This window comes from Cricetulus griseus, chromosome 7 (genome assembly GCF_003668045.3).
Source record: "Cricetulus griseus strain 17A/GY chromosome 7, alternate assembly CriGri-PICRH-1.0, whole genome shotgun sequence".
NCBI lineage: Eukaryota > Metazoa > Chordata > Mammalia > Rodentia > Cricetidae > Cricetulus > Cricetulus griseus.
In genome coordinates this window covers 30782238-30794350 of record NC_048600.1, presented here as the reverse complement: position 1 = coordinate 30794350, position 12113 = coordinate 30782238, and the positions used below count along the sequence as shown (strand labels likewise).

The 12113-nt window shown below is 48.3% G+C and overlaps 1 protein-coding gene across 1 annotated transcript; it reads left to right on the top strand.

The window, feature by feature from the left end:
- The first annotated feature begins 1398 nt into the window (after positions 1–1398).
- Positions 1399–6462, top strand: Rps7 (ribosomal protein S7). The gene is made up of 7 exons (NM_001285924.1): positions 1399–1472; positions 1668–1750; positions 1844–1915; positions 3255–3398; positions 3752–3816; positions 5691–5841; positions 6358–6462. Exons 2-7 carry the CDS (start codon positions 1676–1678, stop codon positions 6433–6435), a joined length of 585 nt encoding a protein of 194 aa, NP_001272853.1. The 5' UTR covers positions 1399–1472; positions 1668–1675; the 3' UTR covers positions 6436–6462.
- Positions 6463–12113: the final 5651 nt, after the last annotated feature.

The window sequence follows — 12113 nt, the reverse complement described above, 5'->3', positions numbered from 1 at the left end:
CCTGGAACTCAGATCTGCCTGACTCTGCCTCCTAAGTGCTGGGGTTAAAGGTTCATTCGGTTTGAGTGTTTCTCCCCACAAGTGCGCTCTCACTGACCTGGCTTCCTTGCTCTCCCCACCTTTTAGGGCATAAGTTTTCCGTGTAGCCTTGGCAGGCAGAGGCCTGGCCTTCTAGATTTAACTCAATCTCGGCCTCTCCTATGGGCTCTTTCAGTAAATGTTTTGTTGTGTTGTTTCTTGAGACAAGGTTTCTCTGTCTAGTCCTGGAACTCACACTGTAGATCAGGCTGGCCTCAAACTCAAGAGATCTGAGTGTCTCTGCCTCCCAGATGCTGAGACTAAAGGCTTTGCCACCACTACCCAGCTTGTAAAAGGGTTTTTGTTGCTGTTGTTTTTTGAGACTAGATCTCTACAGAGCCTTGAGTAGACCATCCTGGCCTTCAACTCACGTCCTGATGCGCCACAACATCCGGCATTCTCCATAAACGTTAAAATTCAACAGGACAGCCTGTCTTTTTGTTTGTTTGGTTGGTTGGTTTTCGACACAGGGTTTCTCTGTGGCTTTGGAGGCTGTACTGGAACTCGCTCTCGCAGCCCAGGCTGATCTCAAACGCACAGAGATCCGCCAGCCTCTGCCTCCCGAGTGCAGGGATTAAAGGCGTCCGCCACCACTGCCAGGCAGCTTCATATTTTTGAGGACTGTTTCCTGAACATGTTCAGAATCTCCTGATGCACCAAGCATAGACGTTAGAAATAGGAATTCATAGATTGGTGGCGGCGGCACTCTAATCTCGAAAATCCAAAAAGTAAAATAAAATAAATGGGAATTTATGACAGATATTCAAACACTACCTCATTGCTTTCATTCCCTATATGACGAACTGGAATTACCGTCTGATCCCTTTTCTTTTTTGTTTTTTTTTTCTTGACAGGGTTTCTCAACGTAGCCTTGGCTTTCTGCAATTCTCTTTGTAGAGCAGGCTGGCCTCAGTCTCAGAGATCCTCCTGCCTCTGCCTCCCAAATGCTAGGATTAAAGGTGTGCACCACACCGCCAGGCTAATCTGACTCCTTTTCATAAGGTCAGCGTGAAAAGAAGGGTAAGCTCGGGACTAATTAAACATTTTAAACGTCCCATCTTCGTGGCGAACGGAGCCGAGTTCTTCCAGACCGGTCCTGTCTTCGGGGACTGTCTATCCGCCACCACCCTGTCCAGGAACACACGAAAAGACTACAACTACGGAAGCTGAGAACTTCCAGAAACGGAACCAAAGGCCTACTCCTACAGGAGTGACACCGCAACACTCGTCCTCCGGAAACACTTCCGGGAACATGCGAGGCGATCTACCACTTTTCAAGAGGAGAGCTTGCTCCCGCCCATCCACTTCCGCTGCCACGCCTCTTTTCTTCCGCCACCCGGATATGAGCAGTTCTCGCGAGATCCGGGCCTCTTTCTAAGCCGGCACTCCTTAAGGTATGTTGGCGCCTGGCGATGGCGCCGCGGGTTTTTTGCAGAGTTTCGGGGGAAGGACTCTCATAGGATCTTCGGGGCGTCAGGCCCTGTTCCCCGGGTTGGGGATACCATGGATTACCCGGTCTGCGCCCGCCGATGGCCCCCGGCCGGGCGTCCCGCGCGACCCAGTTGACTGACGGCACCTTCTCCCCCTAGGGCGAGCCATGTTCAGCTCGAGCGCCAAGATCGTGAAGCCCAATGGCGAGAAGCCAGACGAGTTCGAGTCTGGCATCTCTCAGGTGAGTGTGTCCTCGGGTGTCCGGGTCCCCATGATGCCGTGACCTCGGGTCCTTCTCACCCCGGCGTGGCACCCACGTTCTCCGTGTCCGCAGGCGCTGCTCGAGCTGGAGATGAACTCCGATCTCAAGGCGCAGCTGCGGGAGCTGAACATCACGGCAGCCAAGGTGAGTGGAGACCACCCCGGGGCTCGCACAGTGCTCGGGTCTGTGACAGCCTCGGCCTTCGTGTCTGGGCTGGGAAAAGGGAGAAGCGTAGACGTAGGAACTCCCCAGTGCGGTGAGTCCTCACTGTACGTTCTTGCACCTCGCCACATCCGATGATAACATTTCTTTTTAAATTAGCTTTGTTTTATGTGCATTGGTGTGAAGGTGTCAGATCCTCTAGTACTGGAGCGAAAGACAGCAGTGAGCTCTCAGCGGGTGCTGAGAATTGAACCCGGCTCTTCTGGGGGAGCAGCCGGTGCTCTCAATCGCTGGTGCTCTCAATCGCTGAGCCATCTCTCCGCCCCCCCCCCCCAGATAGATGCTGGAATTTCTGGTTACTGACTTGAAGCATGTGCCTCCCAAAGGAAGTGTCTAGACCCAATATGACTCCTTACTGGACCGTCAGGTTTAGTGGGGGCTTTATAAGGTTTTGGTGTGACAGGGATTTGTTTAGGATTTATTTTGTGACTGTTAGTGGTCTGCTTGTGTTGCGTTTGCACACCACGTGTGTCCCTGAAACTGGATAGTTGTTAGTTCTGGGAGCTGAACCTGGGAACTTTGCTAGCACAAGTGCTGCGCCTCACCCTGAGTCAACCCTAGCCCGGGATTAGTGTGCTGTGAGGTTTTTATTGCCAAATTCATACTGTTTGGACTGTATAGTGTATGGAACAGGCTTGACATCCAGGCCATGGGGATTTAAGGTTTAGTCATGCTGGGGGAACTTGAGGTTGCTTGTGGCCAGCGTCCTGGGTGGCATGGCCCTCACTGGTGAGACAGAATCTCTGGTAACCTAGGCAGGCCCTTATGAACTTGGTCCTTCTTTCTGCCTCTACCTCTCTGGTGCTGGGGTAATGGGCATGTATCTGCTGGTCGCTCGGTGTCTCTTGTAGAGTCGCCCACATTCATTCTGAGATTACATTTCAGTGACCTCCAGTGGCTGATATCCTGGAGATTCAACCTCTGGATCCCTAACTCCATTCTCAGGACCTCAAAGTGAGGGTTAGGTTTTAACTCATGAACTTCAGGTACCCCGTAGTCTATATCCAAACCATAGGAGAATGGTGTTTGGAAGGGGAGCTGTTTGTTGTTTGTGCGTAGTGCATGACATTAATCCCATCACTTGTGAGGCAGAGGCAGGTATATCTGGGATAAAGGCCAGACAGGTCTACATAGAATGTTTCAGAAGGGGGCAGCTCTTGATTTAGATGTGTGGTATTTGATGTATTCACATTAACGGTGTTACCTCAGTGGGGGGAATTGGAGGTGAAGGACTTAATGACACGGACTTTGTTCCTCTTAGGAAATTGAAGTTGGTGGTGGCCGGAAAGCCATTATAATTTTTGTACCAGTTCCTCAGTTGAAATCGTTCCAGAAAATCCAAGTACGACTGGTTCGTGAATTGGAGAAAAAGTTCAGTGGGAAGCACGTAGTCTTCATTGCTCAGGTATCTGTTCAGTTTCCTGTATTCTGAATTACTTGGGTCTAGGTGTCGGGAGTGAGAATGGTGACAACCCTGTTAGTGTAAAGCTTGGTGTTGGGGGTAGAACACTGGAGTGTGTTTGCTCTGGGGAGTCAGCAGTCTGAAGGGTCTGATAAGTGACAGTGCTGTGTGTTTAGGATTGGATTTGGTGCAGTGTGGGGGATGCTCTGTGTGGGGCTGATTGGAAAGCAATATCATTGAAGCATTTCAGTGGGCTGGTTTGAATGTGAAAACATTTTTGCATTTGAAGCAGTTGGTCGTTTCTTAGCAGCTTTGCCTCAGCTCATTTGCTGTTTTTGTGTTTGTTTTCATCAAAGAGGAGGATTCTGCCCAAGCCAACTCGGAAAAGCCGCACGAAAAACAAGCAAAAGCGCCCCAGAAGGTGAGTGTTTTAGCTGCTTCTGCCAGGTGTTCACTACTCACTGGCTGTTGATTTGTGTAAGGCACTGAGCACAGCACGTCATTGGTGTAGAGTCAAGACTGAGCCTGTTTCTCTTAACTCAGGATGTGTTAAGTGTTGGATGTAGCTGAGGGGCTGTGCTGTTGTCATGTGCTGCTAACAATGCTAACAGCCACTTCATGAATTGGTCTTTAGACTGAGGCCTTGTTGGTGTTGCTGTAATTATGTCAGATTTGTATTGAAGATTCCTGCACATTAAGGGCGAAAAGTGTCGTTTTCCCTCATAACTGCTATAGGCAATCTTGTGAGACATACAATTTGTATGGTGTGTTCTGTCAGTGCTTTTGAGACAGGATCTCGAAGTCCAAGTTCACTTTCAACTTGCTGTTAGCCAAGACTGCTCTTTAACTCCTGCCCTTACTGCGCCAGTGCTAGGATTACAGGTGCACACCATCATGTCCTGTGGGTGTTGTTTGTATTGCAGTATGGTGGTTAATAATGCTAAGAATTTTTCGCAATTCAATCTTGCCTTGAAGCACTGGAAAATAGGTGGGAATTTTGTGTGTGGGTAAATGCTGTCTGTAGGAAGGAAGACAGGTAATGGTCACAGCTGAGACTATAGTTTTTCCAGGGGGCAGTTGGAGTGGTGGGATTTTTTGTCATATTACTTAGTGGGGTTTTCGATTATGGTCCTTGGAGCCTGGTCAAGTAAGTAGCCCTTGCATGGCAGAGCTAAGATTACCTGCCATGCTGTAGTGTTCCCTTAGCAACTTCTGCCCTTGACGCCTAGGTCCTTCCTTGGTGTAGGGTGTGGTAGTCCTTCCTATACTTCTGTCTCCAGACCCTGCTAAAATGACAGTGTGCTTTAAAGAGGAGCAGTGGGCAGGCATCTGATAACTGGATGATACTGAGTGTGAACATACAGAGAGGGTGAGGCGTGTGTGCGGGTTGGACCGACAGCCATAACACCAGTCCCTCCAGAGTTTGGAATTACAGATGGTTCCTGACTTGGGTGGGTTGGCTTTGTAGTAATGTGAAATCAGGAGAAACTATAGTTGGGATTCCGAATTTAGTGCTTTTCCCAGGCTATGGTGTCCTCATGAGCTTTGATGCTTGTCAGTGGCTGCAGCTCTCAGGTATCATGTGATCACCATGTAACACCCACAGTGCTCTCCAGTAAGCTGGGGTGCATGCTAGGGCAGGTGTATTAAATACCTGGCTAGGCCATTTCCACCCATGCTTGTAAGTCGGAGCCAGGAGTGTGTGGCTTTCCAGGCCTTGGAATTGGGATGCTCTGAGAAACAAGGGTCCACCAGAGCTTCACCTAATGGCAGGGTCAGTGAGAACGCTGTCTTTGGAGATGGATGCTGTCATGTTTGATCATGGAAAATGAGATTTAGCAGCATCTGGGAGATCAAGGAAAGAGCCTGGGAGTTTTTGATTTGGTGAATTACATGGCCAGGTTAAATTACTTCAGCTGTGCATGGAATTAAAAAGAGCTTACTGCAGTTGAGAATCACAACATGTGAAAGTCCCTGTCCCCTAGATTCATGTGCTCTTGTCTTGTAAGTAGGTTGCCAGGGTGTCACTTCAGAGCATACAGCTTTGGACATAAATGCTGGCTTGTTTGTCAATTCGAGCAAAAGTTTTAGTCTGTGGGATGCTGACTGGATAAATAGCCTCTTTAGGAGCCAAATATGTTGATACAAGGACTCGTGGTTGGCCCTGAACTCATGGGGAATCCTGCCTGTTTACCCAGGTTTGTGTGTCACAGGTGTGAGCCATCACACTCAGCTGTTTTCTGTTTTGTTCCAAGGGTGCTTCTGCCATTTTGCTGATGTTTGTCCTTCTTTCAGTCGCACCCTCACTGCAGTGCACGATGCCATTCTTGAGGACTTGGTCTTCCCAAGTGAGATTGTGGGCAAGAGGATCCGTGTGAAACTGGATGGCAGCCGGCTCATAAAGGTTCACTTAGACAAAGCACAGCAGAACAATGTAGAGCACAAGGTGAGTAAGGGTTTAACACCCAAAGGAAGGAAGGTCCAGCCCCTGGGAGAGCACGGTCAGCTCTTCTCCACTACTCCTGTCCCATCTGATTCTGTGGCGGGTTTAGTATTGGATGCTTTAGAAACCGGAGTGCTTTGGACGCTGTTAACTGACTAGGATGTGGACACAGTTGCCAGGGCTGTGGCCTCCAGTTTCAGGGAGGACAGATTGGATGGGTATATTAGGCAGCTTGGATGGGTGGTGGTATATTAGGATGGGGGGTGCGGTCTTGGTACCTGCTGCCCTGTGGGTGCCCAACTAGGTGGCTTTGAATTGTGTAAAGGAGCAAGCAGGCGGCTGTACAAGTCCTACCTCAGGGTTGGAGTTAGGTTTCTGCCCAGGCCAAGAGTTGCAGGGGACATGTTGTACATAGTCATTCTTTCTCTTCCTCGTTGCTGAAGAAAACCACATGGTGCATTAGCCTTCAGTGCTGTTGCAGATTTAAAAGTTAGTGATGACTTCTGTCTTCTTTTTCAGGTGGAAACTTTTTCTGGTGTGTATAAGAAGCTCACGGGCAAGGATGTCAATTTTGAATTCCCAGAGTTTCAGTTGTAAAGTAAATGACTGAATAAATGTCATTCATAGTACTTGGTTGTCTTTTTCAAGTCTAAAATGGTGTGTGTCGGGTTGTGCAGAGCATGCATGCTCTATTCCCAACACTTAACAGATTAGGATCTAAATTCCTAGCCTCTGGGGCCACCAGTCATACATGTTAGGTGCACATACATACATGAAAGCAAACATTGAAGAATCCATAGAAAAGATATTACTACTAAAGGCTGGTGAAGCTGTTTCAGCTACTTGTGTTCTTAACTGCCCAGTTGAGGACCTCAGGAGTTACTTGACAGTATATAAGATACTTTGTTTGGAAAGTAGTAAGTGCATTTATCACCATTACCTTGATCAATAAACTTGAAGTCAGAGAAGTAGGAGGAAAGGGTTGGTTCATGAGGGCCCCACACCCCTCCTTGGGCTTCTGGCAATTACTAGTTGGTTGGGTATGGGGAGGTTGCTAGGTACAGGGAAGCATTGTTTTCAGTTCTGGAGCTACTAGTTATCTGTGCTCCAATGAACAGTCCCACCCATGCTCATGCAAGCACCCAAAATTAAACTCTAAATTTAGAAACAGATTAGAGAGGTGGTGTCATGGTTGGTTTTATGTCATCTGAAAGGAAATAGGAAAATGCCTCCATAAGATTCATCTGTAAGGCATTTTCTTAAGTGATTGAGGGAAGGGCCCAGCCTCTTGTGGGTGGTGCTATCCCTAGGCAGGTGGTCCTAGGTGCTATAAGAAAACAGACTGAGCAAGCCAGTAAGCAGTACTCCATGGCCCTGCCCTGTGTGAGTTCTGAACTTTCTTCAGTGGTTAACTATGATGTGGAAGAGTTAACTAAATAAACATTCTCCTCCTCAACTTGCTTTTGGCCATGGTGTTCATCACAGAAATAGTAACCCAAACTTGGTAGAGCACTGGCTGCTCTTGTAGAAGGTGGGGATTCACTTCTCAGTACCCACTGGCAGATTTCAGCTGTCTGTAACTCCAGTTCAAGGCACACACACACAGTGCACAAGACATACATTCAGACAAAATACCTGTAACAAGATGTTATTTGTTTTTTTGAGACAAGGTTTCTCTGTAGCTTTGGAGCCTATCCTGACACTTGCTCTGTAGACCAGGCTGGCTCTGAACTCAGAGATCCGCCTGCCTCTACCTCCCAAGTGCTGGGATTAAAGATGTGGGCCACCAATGCCCAAAGTCTTTTAAGAGCCCTAGCCTGGTGGTGGTTGCACACGCCTTTAATCCCAGCACTAGGGAGGCAGAGGCAGGAGGTGGATCTCTGAGTCGGAGACCAGCCTGGTCTACAAGAGCTAGCTCCAGGACTGCCTCCAAAGCTACAGAGGAACCCTGTCTCGAACCGCCCCCCCCCAAAAAAAAAGAAGCTGTGGGGCATTTGTTGGGAAGAAGATAATCTGCAGGAGTGAGAAGAGAAAGTCATTCCTAGTGAATAAAATACGAATGACTGTTGTACAGAGCTCCCTCCTTAGCATGACAGCCACTATCAGAGCAGCTGTGACTACCAAGAGATCTGAGGATCAGGCCTGTTGACGTTACTTCACGGGGTAGGGGGCACTGAGGCCTCATCTTAGTCACTCAGAGAGGATCTCCCAGCCAGGTGTATGTAATTCTGCCCTAACTGCACACAGAATCATGTGGTTATTTGACAGGGGCTCCACCTACGCCCCTATGAGAAGCTGTCATCCATGTTGGTGTGACATCAGACATGATAGCTTTGTTACCCAGACTACTTTATACGCTAATATCAGTAAGCCTAATAAACTCATTGGCTTTGGAGCCTGGTAGATGTTTACTGAGAGTTCCTGAAACAATAGAATTTTCAAAGAAGTTAAAAATACAAAATTGGCGTAGGGGGTGGTGCATGCCCTTAATCCCAGCATTCAGGAGGCAGAGGCAGGTGGATCTCTGAGTTCGAGGCCAGCCTGGTCTATAGAGTGAGTTCCAGAACCACAGCTATGCAGAGAAACCCATCTTGAAAAAAAACAAAATAAATAGTCTACCAACTACTAGGTATACTTTTGGAAGTAACTTCAATTGCTGGTTTTTGAACTGCCTTGGGAAGGCTAGCTTTGTTTACCTCACTTGCTGGCCAGACTCTCTCAGAGATGGCTTGAAGAGATAGTGAAATGCCCACTGGTGGTGTCTGTAGAGGTGCATGCCTTTAATCACAGCACTCCAGAGGCAGAGACAGGCTAATCTCTGAGGCTGGCCTAGGCTACTGAGTGAGTTCAGGACAGGCTCCAAAGAGATGGAGGGAGGGAGGAAGGGAGGGAGGGAGGGAGGGAGGGAGGGGGAGGGAGGGAGGGAGGACCGAGAACACCTGTGTATAGTCCATGCCTGACAGTATCCACTTTACAATTGCCCTCCATGTGCATTTTAGTCTTGAGTTTCTGGCCGTGTGAGGGAGCCACACAATTTTTGTCATGGCTGTGATCACTCTGGCATGTTTTATAGGACTGTTCTTTACTCCTAGTGGTCACTGGTTGAGTGGTGGTTCTGCTAGGACAGTCACTATACCCAGTGGGTCCTCTCTTCTATTCCATTAGTCTGTTGATTCTTCCCTAGGACTGTACAGTAGCTTGAGGAGTAGGCTAGCAAGGCTGGCTCTTGAGGGTTGAGGGGTAAGGCCAGTCACAGCCAATATGGGGCTGCTGACACACTGGTGTAGACTCTTCATCAATGTCCTCACAGGGGCTGTCAGTGGGTCCCTAAGTGTCTCTGGCACAGCCACCTTAGCCTTGGGAATGCATTACAAATGAGCACTCTGGGATCCCTACACTCAGGCTATCAGTTTAGAAACCCTAGTGCCTAGAGCTGGAAAGGTGGCTCAGTGGATAAGAGCATTTACTCTGCAGAGAACTGAGCTTGGTTCCAACACCCACGTGGCCACTCACAATGTCCTGTGTCTCTATTTCCGGGGCATCTGATACCTTCTTTCTAGCTTCTGTAGGCATCACCAGGGCAGGCTCCTTGGGAGAACCTCTGGCCACTTTCCCAAGCCACTGCCATGTAAATGGTGCAATCCAGAATCATAACACTGGGCAAATATGTTAATGGTTAAGTACTCAAGACCTTTTAACAAATTAGCAAGAAGAGAGATTCCCAATTGCCCGCACCCTGGTCTCTCTGCTCCATGTCCCAGAGTGACTGGGATTAGGATAGTGTAGTGGGCCAAGTGCTGTGCACTCTCTGGAAACTCAGGCAGTCTGTGAGTGAGGGGGACCTTTGGGGAGGTGACCATGGTGAATGTCCTTATGGACAAAGTGTCCCACAGATACAGCAGCACGTCCGGTGTGACCCCCACTGAAGTTTCCCATCCAGAGCAGAGTGGGTTTCATGTAACTCTTGTATCCAAACTCCATGGTTATCTCAGAGAGATGTAAACACTGGCTGGATGTGAGCCAGTCTTGTTCTGCCTGGGAATGGGATGGTCTGTGGGGTCAGAGCTCTCAGGCAAATGGCTCTAACCCTGGGCCTGTGCTGTCAGGGCAGAGAGGAGGATGCAGTGGTCTGTTTCTAGGGGGGGAGTAGCCAGTGTTTCCTGGTGACTTGACACTAGTTTGTGACTCCAGGGTCAGCTTATAATTCAAAAGTTCTAACTCACAATCTACTCAACATAGACAAGTTAAATTAACACTGTTTTTGTAACAGGGAAGATTTTGTTGGCACTTTTAAAAATGCCCTCAAGCCAAAGCGTGGCCTGGTTTTTGTCTTCCTATTTAATTTTCCTTCTTTATTCTCCCTTTTTGTGCTTAATTTATTAAAATAGTTTCTGTATAATTTATTTTCATAAAGTATAAAAAATAACTAAATGGTTAAAATAGACTTTTATGATTGCTGTACCGACCCATGTCTTTTTGGGAAGGGATGAAAAAGAGATTTGAAATAAAAATGTTTAGATATGAAAAAAAAAAAGCCTTCAAGATGGGCTGGGGATCAGTTGATAGTGTGCCTGGTGTGTACAGGGTCCTGAGTTCAAGCCCTTCAGCATAAGGCTGAAGATTTGGAAGTGGTAGGTGGCTCATGTTATCCCAGCACTTAGAGACCGCACAGAACTCGACTGCCTTTCCTAGTTTCTGTGTGGTGATATATTGTATTAGTGTATGTCTGAAAGCAGGTGCATGTGTGTCCAGAGATTCAAGTCTCCCTCATTACTCTCCATCTTGGTTTTTTGTTGATTTGACTGGAGACACAGTCTCACTATGTACTCCTGTCTGGCCTGAAACTTGCTACATAGTGCAAGCCGGCCTGTAACTAAACAACAATCAAACTTCAGTCTTCAGGGTGCAGACTGTCAGTATGCACCACCATGTTCAGCATATATACTTATTTGAAGAAAAAGAAAAGAAAGGAAAACAGGAAAGAAAACCGAAAACTAGTGAGAATGGGGTGGGGGTTGGCTGGGATCTCCAGGCACCCCAGCCTGGAAGCAGGGGCTGTGTTCCCACACTCCTCAGGGTCCTGCAGGATAGCTAATGGTTTCAGGCAGGAAGCTCTTTCAGATAAGACTGCAGCCTCCAGCAGATTCGCTGGGCTGTCTGACAGCCCAGGCACGGGTTCCCTCTGAGTTGGTCTGCAGCTGGGCTCTAAATAAGCAGCCATGAGGCTTCTTGGAGCAGTATCTCTACCAGCCGGGGACCATCAGGACAGCACCTTCGCCTAGTGTGCATCCAGGTAGGAGATGCTGCCCCAGGACACTAGGCCAAGATTGAACAGGTGTTGAGGCAGGGACAGGAGGGCAAATTTCCAAACAGGGTTGGAGGGTAGACTCAGGCTGTGGAATTTGGCAAGGTGGGACTCAGTCTCAGATTCAGGCATCCTGGAAATGGTCCATAAGTCAGACACTAGAGTTCCAGAGTTTGTTTAGCTCAGTAGTTAACGGAGGAATCTTTGAGAGGCCAACGGAGGCAGATTGTGATCAGTTGGCCGATAGATGATGGAATTGCAAGCACTTAGGTTACTTAGTGCCCAGAGGTTGGAGTGATCACTTCTAACTCCCGTGGGGGAGTAACATACTCCAGACTACTGCTGAGCAGAGTTTATGGGGTGACAGCTGAGCAAGCCCTGTTCAGAGACCTATAGTTCAAAGGTACACTCAGCAGTGGATCTCAGGTGGAGGGGAGTGGATCTCAGGGAGGAAGGAACATTTCTCTCAGGGGAGCCATCTAACAGTGGGTCTCCAGTCTCCCAACACTGGGAAGCCGAGCAGCTCGAAAGGGTGTTGCTTTCGCCCTGATACCAGACTTTGGGATAGGTTGTTGTGTCTGAGTGGCCCCAGGTGGCTGCTCCAAATTGAAATGGTTACATTTGTAGGCCATTGTGTGGCATAATGGGGCTCCAAACCTCCACATTTAGTTCCATCTCCAATTTTGAGACATCTGTGCCAGAGATGAAAGAGATCAGCAGATTTCTCCTCACCATAGTGTTGGTAAGATCCTCTCTGTAGCCTCCTGGTGGGGGTGGGAGTGTCCCTTTAGGGCAGAGGAGGCTTCCAAGAAACGGTGCTGTTCCCAGCAGACAGTTCAGAGTCTGTGGGATCCAGGGCTCTATTGTAGGTGTTTAATGGACATGTCACCTTGTGTGTTTGGCAGTACAGTTCACAGTTTCCTCCCGATCTGCTACCTGTCCATTCTTACGTGTTTCTCTCCCCCAGAAA